Below are 17,302 nucleotides of genomic sequence, written 5' to 3'. Positions count from 1 at the left end.
ACAAATTACTTTTCATTGTCTCACAAATAATGGTTTTACAGACACAGACTCTAACAAAGGAAGTGAGTTGTCTCCCTTGACTGCAGCACCCAAGATAATAAATTTGGCAACAGAACACGTTGTACACTTGATGCTTACAACTCGGGGCAAGACATTGTTTTTGTGCAAGTGAGGATTGCTGCTTGGAAGAAATTATTACTCCTCTCCTCTCCTCTCCTCTCCTCTCCTCTCCTCTCCTCTCCTCTCCTCTCCTCTCCTCTCGTTTTCGTAGACAGAGTCGCTAAGCAACAGGTTTGTGGGATTAGTGAGGCCCAAATTGTCAGAGCGGCCTGGGCCGACTGCTCAGCCCAGTGTGTTATCATCATGATGTGCTGGTGGGAGGCCACCAACTGAGTCCGTGCGTGTGTGTGTGTGTGTGCGAGCGCACATGTGTTTGCCGTTGGACCCTGAGTTATTTCATCTCTGGCCAACTGTGTGTGTATCCTTGTTTGTTGGCTTCAGGCGAATGCTTTGTCGTGCAAGTCAGTATGGATTGCTGAGGAGTGAGAGACCTGCCTGTCTGTGTTACCGTCAAAGTGTTTGTATGTGTGCGCTACAGTACCCCTGCATGTATACTATCAGGTCTTCCTCAGCTATACAAAAGCATTATTCATCATCAGACGCAGCCCAAGTCCTCCACGTCTCAGCTTTAAATCTCATTCAGGGATTCGGTGATCCCAGGTCAAATATTCACAACTGCAACACCCACCTCATCTATCAGGGGAGTAGTTTACTAGCTGACAGCAGGCATACTGTATGTCAGTGCTTTACTTCTCAAGCCTGCGGATGTGCTGACTTCGAGCTGGCTGTCAGTTTACCTGATAGCTCCCTGGTGATAAATAACCCGAAGCCTGAAAATACATTGTGAGCCAGACATCCAGGGGAGTTGAAAGAGAGCTGAAGTATTCCACTCAAACGCATTTAGAGTTTCACTCAACAGTTTAAATACACTGACCGACACTAACTGCTGAATTTACAACTGAATAAACTCCCTATTAAATCATTAATGATTGATAATCTTTTATTGTAAAGTCAAGCATTTAATCGATTAAATATGATGTCATGCTTTTAGCAGACTCCATTTCTGATCTTACGTAAGCTAGTGTTGCCCTCTGTTAGCAGAGCCGAGAGAGGAACTGAGATGATGCACTTGATTTCAACCTAAGTCCCTCACAAAGAAATCCGCAGTCCAGCATTAAACAACTTTAAAAAAATCATCATGGAAATGTAATAAAGGTTCATTAAGCTACTCTGGAGAAAGATAGCTGATGATCCTGGGTTTTCAAATACCAACACTTTGGGTTGTTGATGTACGGTATCAGCAGTCTCCGTGAGTTGTTTTCCAGCTCGATATTAAGTGAATATTTAAAGCTTCCATTCTAAGCATCTTCCTTTCTTGGCTGAGATGGTTATTTCTTATTCCTTTATCTTAATTCTACTTTATTCTCCACCTTGCTTTTTGTTTACTCCCAAACTGCTTAAATCAGCTCACCTTGCATCTCCCTTCAGTTCTTTCTCCACCTCTGCTTATGCAAAACATTGGCATAAGTTGGCCTACATTAAGCAGGAGAGGCTGCATCACAATCAGTGTGTTTGCAGGGGGGAAGTAATACCTGCGCTCATACCATCTTTCTTTCTGTCTCTGTTTCTCTGCAGAGCAGGTACAGGTACGGGATGTTTACGGCGAGGGCAGATTTTCCAATAGCCAGTCATTAAGGAATGGGGTTGTTCTCTCAGACCAAAAAATAAAAGTAGGAAATGGTAAAAAGAGTTGGCAATTACACTGTAGCAGCTGTTGATAGAGACAGAGACAGACAGAGAGAGAGAGAGAGAGAGAGAGAGAGAGAGAGAGAGAGAGAGAAAGACAGACAGACAGAGAGAGAGAGAGAGAGAGAGAGAGAGAGAGAGAGAGAGAGAGAGAGAGAGAGAAAGACAGAGAGAGAGAGAGAGAGAGAGAGAGAGAGAGAGAGAGAGAGAGAGAGAAAGACAGACAGACAGAGAGAGAGAGAGAGAGAGAGAGAGAGAGCGCAGCTCCAAAAATAGAAAATCAATATCTGCCCACCACAGCAAATAAACGTATAGGAAACCCTGCTGGGAAAGGAAATGTACTGGTAAGCACTTTTTGTGACAAAATAACAGCTTTTTTTGCAGCTGGTCTTTCCTGATAACCTCCCAGTTGTCCAGGACATTGAAATCTTCCAGGACACATAGAAAAATAGTGCAGCACATTATTTCCTGTGAAACGACAACTTGATGCTTTCACGTTTCGTTTTCTTGTATAGATCAATCTCACATGATGTACGATGCTCTTGACCTCTGTATCCAGTCTTTGTGCTGAGCTAATTGTCTCCTCACTCAAGCTATATATTTACTTGACATATATGAGATGTATATCCTCTCATCTGTCCCTGGGCCAAAAAGAAATCAGTGAGTGAATTTCCGAAAATGTTTCACTATTCCTTTAGAACTGAAGGAAAACATATTTGGTTTTGGAACACAAAGGTTGGTGGTGAGGTGACAGAGGCTGATGGAGCGCACAGGAATATGTGGTGTGTGACAGAACAAAAGCTGTAGCACATAAAGAGAGAAGGTGAAAAATTCAGCCACCTCTGTCAGTAGATCAACTTCAATGCAGTGTCCTGATCCGCCCCCGATGCTTTTGTCAAAATTAGAATGAGACAGTTACATCTCCTCATATCAGCCCACTACATTTATTTTCTGGAATAAATCGCAGGCTTAAACCCATCTCACTGAAAACATACAATTCCGAGACAAATTTTCAGCAGGGGATCATGTGCTTTGTACCCACAACCTGTCACGCAAGAGTCTGGAGGTCAGACATCTTGGTCATCCAATTCTGTGGAATGCTGGCCATGTTTCACAGAATTTGATCACATCAGGCTGATCAGAGCCAGCTTCGGTGGGGGATTATGTCACATTAATCACATCTGTGGAAATGTAATGTAATCCTATAAATCTAGAAATTGTCTTTTCTGTCAGCTACTTGCCTGAAAGGCTTGAACAGTACATTCTCGTCTGTGTTGCCATAAACAAGGACTGTCAAATACATTAAAGCCGCTAAAACGAATCAGATAGCTCTTTAAACATGAATGTTATGTCCCATCATCGTTATGTACAGATTGTTTGAGTGTGTTGTGACTTGTCATCAATTTGCTTTTGTGCTGATCTTGTGATTGTGGCTATTGATTTGTGTCCCACTGGAGAGTGTGTGTTATCAACTGCTGTGAAAGACACAAAACAATTTAAATTGGTTGTGTTCTAAATGGCCTTCAGCCAGATTATGCTGAGGTGGAAGTCATTTCACTATTGATCAGGACAGCTGCTCTCTTGTTCTCATTAACTGCAAGCTGTTTGTGTGTGTGACGCAGAGTGTGTCCATGTGTGTATACAGTCAGCGCAGTCTCAATCAGTGCACACAGAATGATGCATAGATGTATTAATGGATTTACGTATGTGTGAAGCAGTCACATAAGATTTGTGATTTAATATCATGTAATGCATGTGCAGGAAAAGCAACCTGATAATGTTATATCACATCCCCAGGATCTTTGTAAAAATAATAATTTATATACTGATTCTGAAATACATTTGGGAAGACTGTATCTGGGTGCTTGTGTACATGTGCTTTCATTGTATTGCAGAGTGATAACTTAAGGGTCCCATATCTTAGACGGATGGATTTCCTTTTCCATTTACTTTTTTTGACTATCAAGCAGGTATAAGTGTTTTATCAATATAGTGAAATTGTAAAAGTAGTTATTCCAAAGAGAAACTGTGCCATGAAACTAGCCATCAGGGCATCTGTAAGGTTGTGATGTCAAAACTAGTCACTGGCTGCCCTCAGTCAGGTTTCCAGCATGGCCATGGCTGGTCCCTGCTCAGGACTGTGAGAGCTAACCAATCAAACAGACTGGGCTTTTTGGGGGGCTTCTTGAGGAGACACAAATCTAATTTTAGCATTAAGGCAGAGGGTGACTAGAGGTACTGCAGCGATGAACAGTAACGGGATAAATAGTGTGGTCTTGAACATTAAAGCATGTTACATTTCTAGTAGACGCCCAAAATAAACGAAAAAAGAAATCTGAAAATCAGCCTAATATGGGACCTTTAAAAGTCTTCAGTCCTCATCCTTATGCAAAATAAATGTATCCAAAATTGGCAGCTGTACAACCAATAGCATGCTTTCATAAGATGCATTAAACAGTGGAAATTGATCTTTCTGTGCTGTCCAACCAGGTCGCTGGAAAGGAAGCTGCAGAGACCCCTACTGGCTAAGTCCCGTACTCTCCCCAGCATCCCCCAGTCTCCCACGGTCTCCAGGGTCCACCACTCTGATCTCATTGGTGGAAGTCCTCCTCGCAGGAAGAACCCGCTAGATGCCACCAGCCAGCCGAAGGCCTGCACGCTACCACCTGCAGGTAAAGATAAAAACAAGGCCGACAGCAGCTACAGGATTTAGTTCTCAGTGCTCGGTAGGGGTGGGAATCTCTTGGCACCTCAGGATTCAAATCAATTCTGATTTTGAGTTCAGCGATTTGATTCTAAACCAATTATCGATTCATCTCAATGCAACAATTTTTTTGTGTACATTTCAATGCATGACTTAAAGAAATAATAACAATGATTAAATCTGAGTTTGCTACTCAGAGATTGCTAATCACGTCCTACTTTTGTGATGATTGTTAAAAAAAATCAACAGATGAATTCATACTAAAACATGCCTACTTACCTACCTGCTTTCATCAAAGTGTCCAACACTTCTGTTTTATCGTCACTGTAGAGCATCAGTATGGCTGTGTCAGTGAAGTAACGCCGAGATGGTATTTTGTATCTTGGCTCTAGAGTGAACACCGTTGTCCGAAAACCCACGTTCTCCACAACTGAATATGGTCTTAAATCCAGTGCAATAAAACTTTGGTAATCTGCTTCGCTTTCTCAGAGTTCGGTTGAAGCTGTGCCACCGCCTGCTCAATTGTTGACTGGGGTAGAAGTCGCTGCTTCTCTCCCAACTCTTGGTGGTATCGCGCAAGGTGGTTTCTCAAATTAGTTGAGTTCCACACACCTGACAAACTGTGTAGGTCTTGTCAATTCACCCTTCGACTTCATGGAACTCAAAATGCTGCCATACAGTAGCTTTCAAAGAAGTCGGTGCCGGTCTTATAGGCTTTGTGCTAGCCATTGCAGCCATTTTGTCGCTGCTAAAACATAAACAACTTGCACGTGTTCGGTGTGCGTGTTGAGGTGGGCGAACTGATTTCAGTTTTAAAATTCCGATTATTAACTTTTCTGCATCGAGACATAATCATTCTAGAGAGAATCGCGATGCTCGAGGAATGCATGTTTACTGAACCAGCAGCAGGCGACTTTGCTGAGTCGACTGCATCTGTGTGATTCTTTCATCTCCTTTGTTTGTCTATTTGTTTTTTTGTTCACTTAATATCTCTGGCAAATCACTAATCCGGTTTTGACAAAGCCAAGTAAACTCTCCCCAATTGCGCTTCGGTACACAATGATGGCGAGTCACTTCTTTTCATTCTGAAGTGACTGTTTCTTTCAGACTTTTGTTGTAGGAAACACAAAGCGGATTATTCAGTATTCATTTAACAATAGTCACTCATATCTTCACAGTTGGAATTTGAAATTGCCCCTAGCAGCACTGTTTGTTGTATTTTGTTTCTGGTCGACAATCCGCTGTTCCCCTGACCTTTAAATTCATAGTGTGTGCGCCTCTGGAACTACTGATAGGAGAAGAGTGTCTGGAGGCTGGAAAGCTTAATGTCTTGTAAGATGTGTCAAATGTGTCCTGTTTCCTTTTCCCTTCATAATTCCACAAATGCTTTCCTCCTTTGATATTTGCTTCACCCGATGGAGAGCATGCAGCAGCTAGCTATAAAGCAAACACCGTTCCCTCACCTGAGAAGGGAAGCTGTCATGGTGAATCCTTGAATCCTGACGCTGTAACCTGCCGACAGAGATAGCTTTCATCTCATGGACGGGTGAGGTGTTTCTTTAAAGGATGGAAACATTTATCTGTGAGGAAGATTTTATGTGAAAGGAAACCCTACAGTAGGCCTTGGTGTAACACTTTGATCCATACAAATCAAAAAGGAGCTTTTCTATTAAATCTCTAGAGTCCCCAATGTGAGAAAAAACAAGGTAATAAGAGAATAATCACCATAAATACGGTTGGATTGAATTCATGAATGAACACACATTATGTTGTGCATAGAATCAGACAAAATAGGGCTGAGACTTTGTCAAATATTCACTTGAACATTTCCTAAGGATGTGAAACCTTGGGCTTGCTTTTAAGCAGTTTAGAAAGTGACCTACATACACTATGTTTTAATACATTCATAATTTCTCAGCGGATAATTAAACATCAGACTCTGCTTCCTCGTAGCCCTCGCACGTCTCCAAAGTGGGTCATTTGTAAAGTAATCTTCTCTCCAACTCTCTAACACCACATCCGAGGCAGACACGTACAGACTCTGCAACTCTCAGTGAGCCAGCATCCATCAGCTGTAGAGTCAGAGCATGACACCGCTTAGGATAAACATCCTTACACACCCGTCTCCTCATTCACATGCACCGACAAGTCACTCACAGTCAACAGTGGTCTGTCACGGCTGATTGATGTCTCTCAACTCGACTTGATCAGAGTTCCCGTCGCTGCCAGATGAATGGGAATTTTCACTTTTCAAGTGGGAGAAGGGAAAATGCTGTGTTATTATTATCATCCTTATTTGTGATGTTTAATACAAGAGAAGCTCGCGCAGGAGGCACAGACACCCTCCCCAAAAACCACACTCTGTCCTCTGTGTAGCTTTTAAGAGAGAAATAATGTGCAACTCTACAAAGACAGAAAAGAAACGGCAGACATCAGAGAAGTGGAGCTTATTAAAATAAGTTCTTCCACTTGAAGTAAACCAAAGTCCCACTGGATTCACAGGCGGCAACACAGGAGGTGCCGACTTCGAAATAACTCAAACAAGCACAAAGTGAACCACCAAAACAACCACTCAGAACCTTCTATTTATGGTTACCCCAGAGCCACCGTGCAACCCTAAACTGAGTTTAGACTAGGGGTGCACTGATCCGATATCAAGATTGGATATCGGCCCCAATAGTAGCACATCCTACGTCATTCGTCAGCAGCACGTGTCACATGCAGGAAGAGTTGAGTTAACCATTAAGCAACATGGAGTGAGCCAAAGTGTTGGCTGCGTGGAGATATTTCATGTTTGCATCGCCAACTAGTTCAGTGGCTGCAATGTCTGCAAAATAAATGTTCTGAGTGGTGGTGGTAGTACTGCAAAGTACAACACTACCAGTTTAATCAAGCACATCCAAAAGCACCATGCTAAGGAGCACGCCGAATTACTGCAGCTCAACAAAACCAAAGGAGCAGGAGACAGTACAGCCCAGCAACTAACTTTAGCCGATGCACTTCAACGATGTGAAAAGCTCCTGATGGAAAGCTTGAAAGCATTTGCAATAACACAGAAAGTTTTAGAATTCATTGTTTTAGATGCTCAACCAAGATCAGTTGTTGATGAGAGCTTCCATCGCCTACTGGAATACTTAGAGCCAAGGTACTCTAAAAAAAAGTCACATCGGTTCATCCCTAGTTTAAACCACAAATAAACGTTAAATCTTCCATTCCAGATCACCAAGTGGGAATCAGTTTATCTTAAAAAGCCTGTTTAAAAACTGTTTTTTGACATTTTTTGTCGCTGAAGCACAAGTGCCAAAAATACAAGTCCAAAATAGCCCTTTGTTTAGATTCAGTTAATATCAAGCACTTTTAATTGATATTAATTAATCACTTATTGATTGGGTCCCTTCCTTCCTCAACACTCATCGTTGAAACCGCTTGCAGTGGTTCAGGTTAATGAATGAAAGCTTGAGAAAGGAACAGACAGAAGAACAAAACCGTTCTCTCTGCTGGACACTGTCTGTTCCCCTCTCCCTCCTGAGATTGTGATGTCCTCACTTAAACCCACTTTGGTTGAGGTGCGCTGAGCCAACCCCAGCTTTCACTTCTCTTATCTGATCGATCTTTACTGTTACTACTTCTAATGATCCCGGACTTCATGACACCATCTGCAATTGGTTTATTGAGCCCAAGTATTTCCATTTCACGTCCTGACTTTACCTCTCTGGGTGTGTTTGACTGTTTTCCCCTCGCCCTACTGCTGTTGCAGATACCAAATTGAGAGAGACAACGGTCTCACGTGGCCCCTTGTTGCTTAGCAACCGCTGTCACCGACCATGACGCTGCCTCTCTCCGTCCACCTCTCTCTCTCTCTTTATCCCTCCAGAAGTGCTGAGACAACAATTTTTCTTAATTCTAGGTGTTTAATAACCCAGATACACCTCATTCACAGTTTTAAGTAACATGCTTTGATAGTGACAAGGAAGTCTCAAAGCTCACGTCGTCAGTTGCTCCCCAGTCATTTTGTTGCAGTACAATTTGGCTCAGCTTTGAAAACCAGATGCCTTTAGTCTGCTGCTCAGACAGTGGAACTGATACTGTAATATTTCACACTCTGAAAGTCACAGAGAAAAGCAGCCACTGCAAAAGGACCTGCTGTTGGAGTCGTTTCGTAAAGTATGTCATTACACAGAGGCTCTAAGGCTCAATAAAAATGCATCTTGAAATATACAAGTCAGACAAAACTTAACAGCTTCAGAGACTTAAGTGCTCGAAGCTGTCTGAAACTAAGTAGGCAAGAACTTTTTGTATTCATTTGTTATGTTTGCATCCATGTCCCTCTGTTTTTTGTTGGTTTGTCGGCAGGATTACACACAAACTAGTGACTGGATTTCCCCAAAACTTGAAGGGGTGATGGGTCTATGCCCAGAATAGACCCCATGAAGCTTTGTCACGGATCAGGATAAATGGATGCATCCAGGATTTTTTTTTTTTTAATCACTTTCTTTAACATTGTGAGATTGGGCAAACTGAAATTCTTTAGCAACTGTGGGTGGTTTCAACTTTAGAGGGATACAGAGCTATCAAGTTTGATATTGGCTTCATTGATTAAAGGGGACTATTGGGCCATAGCAGAGGTATGCACTCTACTGAGTGCCATTCTAGTCGTCTATGTTAACTACTATCTATGATCCAGTATTAGAGAAAAGCAAGCCTGATATCTGTCTCATATTGATTGACAGATAATTTGATACTGAATAAAATTTTAATTCAATATTTATTGATTTGTTGAAATCAGCAGCTGGTAATGTTTTCACCTTGTGAGTCTGTGTGTGTGTCATCACAGCAAAATGTGGTTCTGGAGACACCTGGTGTGATCACGGCTGGTGTGATCCAATCACAAAGTGGTGGCTTGTTTATGATGTTTTCTGTGTTTACGTTATGCTGAACCTATTTTGAATCCATAGAAACAGGCCATATTTTGCTTCAATGTGCACAAAACAATGATTTTTTTCAAGTTCAAATCAACCCATATAATGGCTACATATTTGAATTATGTGAGCATGAAGTTGGCTGTGATTAGTGCAACTGAGTGCCGTTCTGACAGGACACATTCATCTCTGTTGTGTGACTGTGGAAGCTCAGCTGTCCTGTCAGAACAGGAGAATAACACCGCTGTCGCTGCAAATTTGTTCCTTCCTCTGTATTTTCCACAAGGCATCATTCTTATTGAGTGTATGGAATCATAATCAAGTTGTTAAGGAGACAGGTGGAGAATAATGTTTGGCTATAAAATAATTCACCTTGAAAGGCGACTTGGTTACATTCAGGAAATATTTTATAAACACCTCTGGATATGATGACAGCTGACAATTTATGGAATGCATTTGCCGTAACTTCACCATTAAAACAAACATTTGTTATTGGTCTGTCTCACTGTGATACATCTCCTTCAGTGCTCAGATCTTTCCTTCCTCTTTCCCTCACAGTTCTACTCCTGACTTTACCCTACCAATCCAGTCATTTGTCCTTTCTGTTGCTCTCATCTACTCTCCTCCCCCAGGGGAGCTGTGGCGTTTGGAGGATGACATGGAGGGCGAAGATGAGCCCGGCGGGTGCACCGAGGCCCACCCTCGCTCCCAGTCACCCTTTTCCCACTTCCGAGCACGAGCGGCCTACCTGCGCAAGAGTGTCTCCGCAGACGACCACCTGGACATGGGCTCCGACTACAGCCCTGGAACTGCAGTGGAGGGAAAGCCAACCCGCAGCAGCAAGGGCAAGCTGAAGAGAAAGTTTGTAAGTTTGATCCCTCGTTTCCTTTTTTCATGAAGATGATGAATGGATTTGGCTCCAGAGACACTTTTCTTATCTGAAACATTTTGGTAGAACTGTATGTTCACTGGTACCACAGAATTGCACAATATCACCCTCGGCTGCTGCTTAGACTGAAGTGTGATCCCATCATGCAGACATTCACAGTGAATCTCAAATGAAGGCAGCATGACACTCTTTGTCTTTGTTCTTGTACTTGACATGTTTGTCTGTTTTTACTCGCAATCTCTTTCACCTCCCTTTATCTTTGATATTCTTTTGACAACTTAGTTTGGCCTTATCTGGCTCTCTTGCCGCTATCTAGTAGTATCTGATCCAGTGACATTGCCATATGAATCTCATCTTCGTCCTGAGGGAGAGTCTTTTAAGGGATGGTTGTCAGACAAAGAATAACATCACACAAAAAATCCAGTATCCTTTAATGCATTTGCAAAGTCTGCTCTCACACCTCTCATTTTACATGAAAAGGAGGCAGTCCATGGTACATGTAAGACTTGTAAGAAAGGCTGCAGAGTGTGTCCAAATTTAGTGTGCTGTTGTTCGTCCAGCCCAGTTAGTCCGAAGTCCTTCCCTTTTAAGTTTAAGCTGCTTTTGTGTGAGTGTGTGCAGGCGAGGGAGAGTCTGGGAGAGAACACCAGGGAATACACTTGTGCTGCATCAAATTGATATAACTAATATCTCATGGCTGTTATCACTCACCAACTATAAAGTTTCAGCAGTTAAATTATTATCAATGAAATTATGCAAAGCTAACTCTTTGTTTTCATGACTGGAGAAACACACTGACCTTAAAGGAGAGCACAGTTTTGGGGGGCTGTGATGCCACACATGGACAGCAGGCCTGGTGAATGTACATTAAAGATTAAAGACCTCTATATTGTCCATTGGTCACTGGATCCGGTAACTGGAAACCTCATTACCAGCCTGAGCTTTGTAATTGATTCTCTGGTGTCACAGGTGCAATGGGACACCAGCATCCTGTACGTAGAGGGACAGTCTGGTGGGAGAAGTTTAACTCTATAGTATAGTGCTGGATGTGGATGGATAGAAGATAAATTGCTCTGATGAGGGAATCATTTTTGAGATCCCATGTTCAGTAATTGAAAGAATCGTTTGGATTAAATGGAATTCACACGTCAACGCCTGAAAGGACTTGACTTTTCATATCGGGCCCTTCAACCAGATGTCTTTGGATGAAATTGGAGCACTTTGTGGGTATGATCAAAGACTGAAGTCAGACCTGGAGATCCATCACTGAACTGACAAGACCTGAAAGAAGCTCATCATATAGACTTTTATCACAGTTCAGTATCTTGACCAGAACAGCCTGCTGGTGTAATGGGGACAGCAATGGACCTGATGACCTGCCGCATGTGTTTTAGGGTGAGATGTCACACAGTTTTACTTTGCGCTGTAGAGACATTATATTAGAAATAGGCCTATCACAATAACTGCTTTTGTCCGACAACATATTGTCCACAAAGACATTATGACAAACAATTTTTATCATCATTTTAAGAACACTTTATTTAATTGAAAATATGAATATATAAATCCACACAACCAAAGCAATTATTAAAATGGAAACTAGGCCTCTGTTTGCAAAAATTGCATGTAAACACAAGGGGCAGGTTCTTACTTATAAATAGTGATTGAATCAATATCACGACAAGCTGAATTAGAAGCACTTTTTAAATTTTAATTCAAAATGTTTAATATTAACCATATTAATGAGGTAAGAATACAAACTCAAAAACATTTATATTTTCAATAGGCTGCCTTTCTCCCGATCACTGTTTCAAGCTAGAAAGGTGGCAGGGTCCGCCAAATATAAACAAAGTAGAACAGAACTGTGTTGTCCTTTAAGGGCAGTTTGTTTGTTCAGTTTATTCAGTCATGATAATTAAGACATTCCTTTAGACAGAAGAAATCAGTCAGTAAAGATATTTCTCTTCTGATTAAGATGTCAGTGTCATGATATCAAAATGTAACATCACATCCAGCGGTTTATATTCTCTCACATTTGGAGAATGCTTGTATTCAGCTCCATGGGGACTGCAGTTTGTCCAGCCAGATGGAATAAGGCAGGCTTGTTTCCCTATGTGTATTTCTTTCAATCTGTCCTCCCATAAGGGACACGTGTCATTCTTAAATTTGGGAAAACAACAAAGGGACTCTTTTCCTCCTTGCAGTGATTGTTTTTTTGTGTCTTACTGACATTTAATTTATGCTGCCTGTCTTCTCTCTGACGTTCTCAATTCTTTGTCTCTTCTCTGCACGAGAGCAGCAGTGTTGGCATGCTGTTTTTTAAGGGACGCAAGGAGAATACATTTAGAGCGGCTCATTGCTGCTCATCACTTATACACTCATGAAAATTGCAGTGACAAAAACAGCTGCAGCTCTGCTTGCGGAATACAATACTTGGCATTACTTGAAAGATCATCAGATATGGCTGAGCTGATGGTTGCGTTGTCTGCTGTCGGGCTCGTTATTATACGAAGGCGTTGCAGGAGGGAAAAAGTGGTTTGTTTACCATCGTCACTTCCGACCCTCCCACACACTGCGCTGATTCGCTAGCACACTGCCAATCAGAATGGTCATTGAACAGCTAGCAGACAACCACTCAGACTATCTGATGGTCTGATGATCCAATGCTCCGACCACCAACACTCTTGGACTTTGCAAGTTGAATCTGAGCAGACACCGTCTGCACAGTTCCAAAAGCTGAACACACCGAACAGATTTGTTCCCAAACTCATCCGAGTCTCCCCAAACGTTTCAGATGTTTGGGCCAGTGTTCCTGCCTTTACTCTACAGGCTGACAGTGACACAGCAGAGCGGCAGTGGCTTAGTGTCAGAGCAGTGATGCAGCAGCACTTACTGAGTTGAGAAGAACTGTGTGCCAGTGTGTTAAATATACATCTGCTGTAAGACTGTAAATTTAATTTAAATTTACTGCCTTGCTGAGACCAGGTAATGTTTAGAAGCTGTACCAACACGTCCCAGTTTGTGCGTTTACATGTTTGATCGCTGTGTGGAAAATGAAAAGAGACTATAATCTTGCTAAAGAAAGGGCAGACGGAGGTATAAAGTGTGTACGTGTAGAAAACTAAAAGGAGAAAGGAGGAAGAGAGAATTTACCTTGTGTTTTGTACGGCTGCCAAACTGTGCATTACTGTGAAAGTCAATTATCTACCACAACTGTATCATCTCTTCACCAGCAAGTTTCCTCTCTCAAGTATCACATTCGGAGGGCCGTGCATCTTCTGCGCTCAAGGTCAAACCTCTCTAGTTCCGGAGCATGCGGCAGAATAAAGCTGTTTTCCTTTCACATCTTAGGTTAAAATAGCAATCATTGCCCTGTGTAATCTGAACAAGAGAAGCCGTCTTTGACTTTGCAAGTGCTTCTTTAATCTTCACCAAGCTGACAGTGGCTTTATACTTGAACTTGCCTGTGCTCAGCTTGCCTGTGTTAAAGCAAAGCACTGACAGTGGGGCTTAAGTGCATCGCTAGGATAGCTAAAAACATGACCTTGCTCTGAAACATTGATAGCATATTGCAGGGGACTGCTGTGTCTGGAAACAAGAGAATTAGCCTGTTCTTATAGTCAAAATATAGGATTGGCTAGTGGTTGTGTCTTCCCATCCGTGTCTATGTGACTTCAGTCCTGAGCACCGACGGCTGTGCTATTGTAAAGACTTCTGTGGCCTGACAGCTGTGATTTACTTGATGTCCCTGACAGCGCACGTATCCTTTTTTAGGTACAAAGCGATGTAGATTTCAGAGTTTAAGACATGCACCTGAATGCCCCATGAAGTCTCTCTGAGTGTGTCAGCAGAGGAGAGAAGCATAGATAAATCTACGGAGATAAAAGAAACCAAAACACAAAGAGTTTTCTTATCTGCTCCCAAGTATTGGTCTGACATTTGGGCGCTGATGTGACGTCAATGTTACGCGCCTGTACGTCTCTTGAGGGAATGACAAATAACCCATGAAGGAAGTATCCATTTAAAAAAAAAAAGAAAGAAAAGAAAAAGAAAGTCGAGTCTGTTGCTAGAGACATACCGTATAATTCTTCACCTACCACAGCCACAAATCTTACTGTCCAAATATATTGAAAAGTTTTCATCAATCAGTGTAATCTCCCGACATCATGCAGGTTGTCATATTGGATTTGTTTTAAATAACTTTGCAAGTGTCAGTGACTAAGTGGAAATCTGTTTACCTCTCTACAGAGTGTGTGTGCGTGAATTTTATCATTGTACAAACGTGTGAGTGTGCAGGTGTACTAAGCTAAGGAGCTGAGTAACCAATCAAACACAATCAAAGGACAGAGCGTATCATTTCTGCTGATTGGATGGATGTAGCCGCGTAATGCTTTGTCCCTGCTTTTTCTTTTTTTTTTGCAGCACTCCTGTCTGACACAGTCTCTGTTTACAAGATGACTCACAACGTTTTTCTATTAAACCAAACAAGGGGAGTCAATTTTCCTTCCATTTATTCATAAAGCAGTATTTGTTTGTAACAATTTTCTGATTAACTGGAAACCCACAGAACACACCGCAATCCAAATATCAAACAGATCATGTACATATATATACGCTCACACACATGGCAGGCCTCTTTATACTGTACTGGCAGGAGACTTAGTGGTGCTCAGTTTGTCCAACGAGGCAAATGATATTCAGCACGTTGCTTTGATCAAAAGGCTCTTGATCGTCCGGATGGGTTTAAGAGATATGTCTCTGTTCCCTGTGGTTCAGCTCTGTCTCTCTTTGGAATCATTAATGCTGTCTGAACACAGGCACAGTGTGTACTCGCACATTATCATTCATAAACACACGCATCACACACATGAAAGATAGCCAGAGAAATGTTACGTAAATAGAGAGATCGGTTATTGAAATGGCATTGGCAAGGTTTTAATGGAGAGCTTTGGAAGTGTCTGCGTACTGTGAGTTCTGAGGACTATCTCACCACATGATCTGTTTTTAAATCAGCACATTTGCCTTTCTGACGGAAAGTATTCTGTTGAGGTAGGGACAGCAGGGACCTATTCAAGGATTTCCATGAACAGCACTCAGGCTTCTGTTAAGCAATTGGTTTATATTAAAAAAAGTGGTATGTACCAAGCCTGGCCATCTGTTCACAAAATATCTTGAATGATTCTAAAATCCATGAATACAGAAAGAAATATTGTGTCTTAGTGAAGCATCCTCGCTGTTTGAAATGCAATCTATGTTTGACAGCAGTTAAGTTGTTTGTTTCCCCATCTGTTTTTGTATGCAATGTCTTGTTTTTGTGATGAATCACAAGGTTTATGGTTTGTTATCATTGGCTTCACCACCACCTGATATATCCTCAGATGGCATTTAAACCTCTATCAGGAAATGTGAATCATATTGGATGAAACGTGAAGAACTACAGTGGGAATACCTCAAAAGATGGAGTCTGCCAAAATAGGTGCATGAAGCATTCATCATTATTGTTAGCTTCAGTACTGCGATGAGGTTAGAAAATGAAGATGCAGCTAACCTGAGTGAATGAATGGGATGACAAATTCAAATTAATGACATAGGATTCATAGATGCTGTTGAGCCTTGCTGGAGGTATGTGTTCTAGTGAGTGTCATTCTAGTTTTAGAGAAAACATTTTTTGAAAAAAACATTTTGAACAAACAGACTGTAATGCCAGAGAAAGGGTTTGTTTGAAACCAAACATCAGTTTGTCTGCTTTATAACATTCAGACAGGGAAAAATATCAGCCGTCCTTGTTGTTGCACTTACACGAGTGCACAGCCGAGCTCAAACTGACTAAGTGCCGGTGCAGATGGACTTCATGTAAGCGTGTAAGAGGAGTTTATCACTCTAATGCACAGGATTGCACTGAAAGGTGAGGTTGTACGAATGTTAGACATTAAACTTGTGCGTTGTGACAACTTCTTCATGTATTGTAGAAGTATAACCCGGAAGAAAAATGGGTCTGCAAATGTTGTGTATTCAGCATTAGGGAGCTTTTCAGAGGGGAGTAGATGTATTGAGTTTCATAGGGGAGTGCTAGTGATAGACCAAGATGCCACTGACCGTATATGAGTTGAAAGTGGCACAGAGCTGAATTAACTTGCAGACTGGGAGTTTTTATTCTCTGCAGGATTGACTGCATTAAAAAAACACTTTCACATTACAGGAAGCTTTAAGCTTGTGTTTGAACAAAAGGTGAAGGGCTTGTTCTTAAGTCTAGATGTTACATATGCCATCCTTCAACTGCTTTTTTCTCCCGTCATGCCTTAATGATGTATATTACAGCTCATTCAGGGACCTTGAAGAATTCAGTGCAGGTAAAGAGACTTCTATAAGGAGAAGAAATGCTTTTCTACAGTTTGAGTGCTAGATTTTTTTTTTGTAATAATAACATAGATACTCTTCTTATAGAGAGTTGTGTGTATTAGTGTTGGTGTTGGATAACAGCAGGGTGGTGTAGTGCCAGGCCTCTGTGTGCACAGCCACTTAATTCTCTGATTACAGTCATTAAAAGGTGAAGTGGTTGTTGCTAACAACATGCTGGTATAATCTCAGCTAAGGTTCTGGGGTGGATGGGGTGCTGTCAAGCATTATCATTGTGTTTGTACAGTAGCCGCCTCTCGGACCCTGTAAAGTACTCACTAAAAGGCCAGCAGTGACAGATGATAACGTCTGAGAGCTCCACTTCTCTCTCCACCTGCCTTCCAGTGGCCTCAGTCACAACAGGATGCCTCAAGGCCTTAGCAGTATTAGCACAGTAAATTCGAGGGTAATTAGCCTGTTTGTGTGGCCCCATGTAGTCGTAGGAGGATGTAGTGATGGAAACTCCTCCAACCTGTTTTCCTACCTGTGATATCATATTCACTGTCTTTATTTATGTCTACCCCTGCCCTTTCATTCTCATTTTTCCAAGTCCGCCCCGTTTAGTAACTCTCTGTCTGTAATTACAGC

The 17,302-nt window shown here is 41.8% G+C and overlaps 1 protein-coding gene across 3 annotated transcripts in view; it reads left to right on the top strand.

Moving 5' to 3' along the window:
- Nucleotides 1-17,302, top strand: part of LOC119009472 (ankyrin repeat and fibronectin type-III domain-containing protein 1) — a 137,391-nt gene that overhangs the window by 25,523 nt on the left and 94,566 nt on the right. For all 3 annotated transcript variants that reach the window (XM_037080775.1, XM_037080774.1, XM_037080773.1), the window contains 2 exons: nt 4,297-4,478; nt 10,062-10,294. In XM_037080775.1, the coding sequence (XP_036936670.1) occupies nt 4,297-4,478; nt 10,062-10,294 (415 nt within the window). The remainder of the gene's footprint in view (nt 1-4,296; nt 4,479-10,061; nt 10,295-17,302) is intronic.

The sequence above is a fragment of the Acanthopagrus latus genome, chromosome 20 (genome assembly GCF_904848185.1).
Source record: "Acanthopagrus latus isolate v.2019 chromosome 20, fAcaLat1.1, whole genome shotgun sequence".
Taxonomy (NCBI): Eukaryota; Metazoa; Chordata; class Actinopteri; order Spariformes; family Sparidae; genus Acanthopagrus; species Acanthopagrus latus.
Note: the sequence above shows the minus strand (reverse complement) of the source record. Positions and strands in the feature narration are given on the sequence as shown.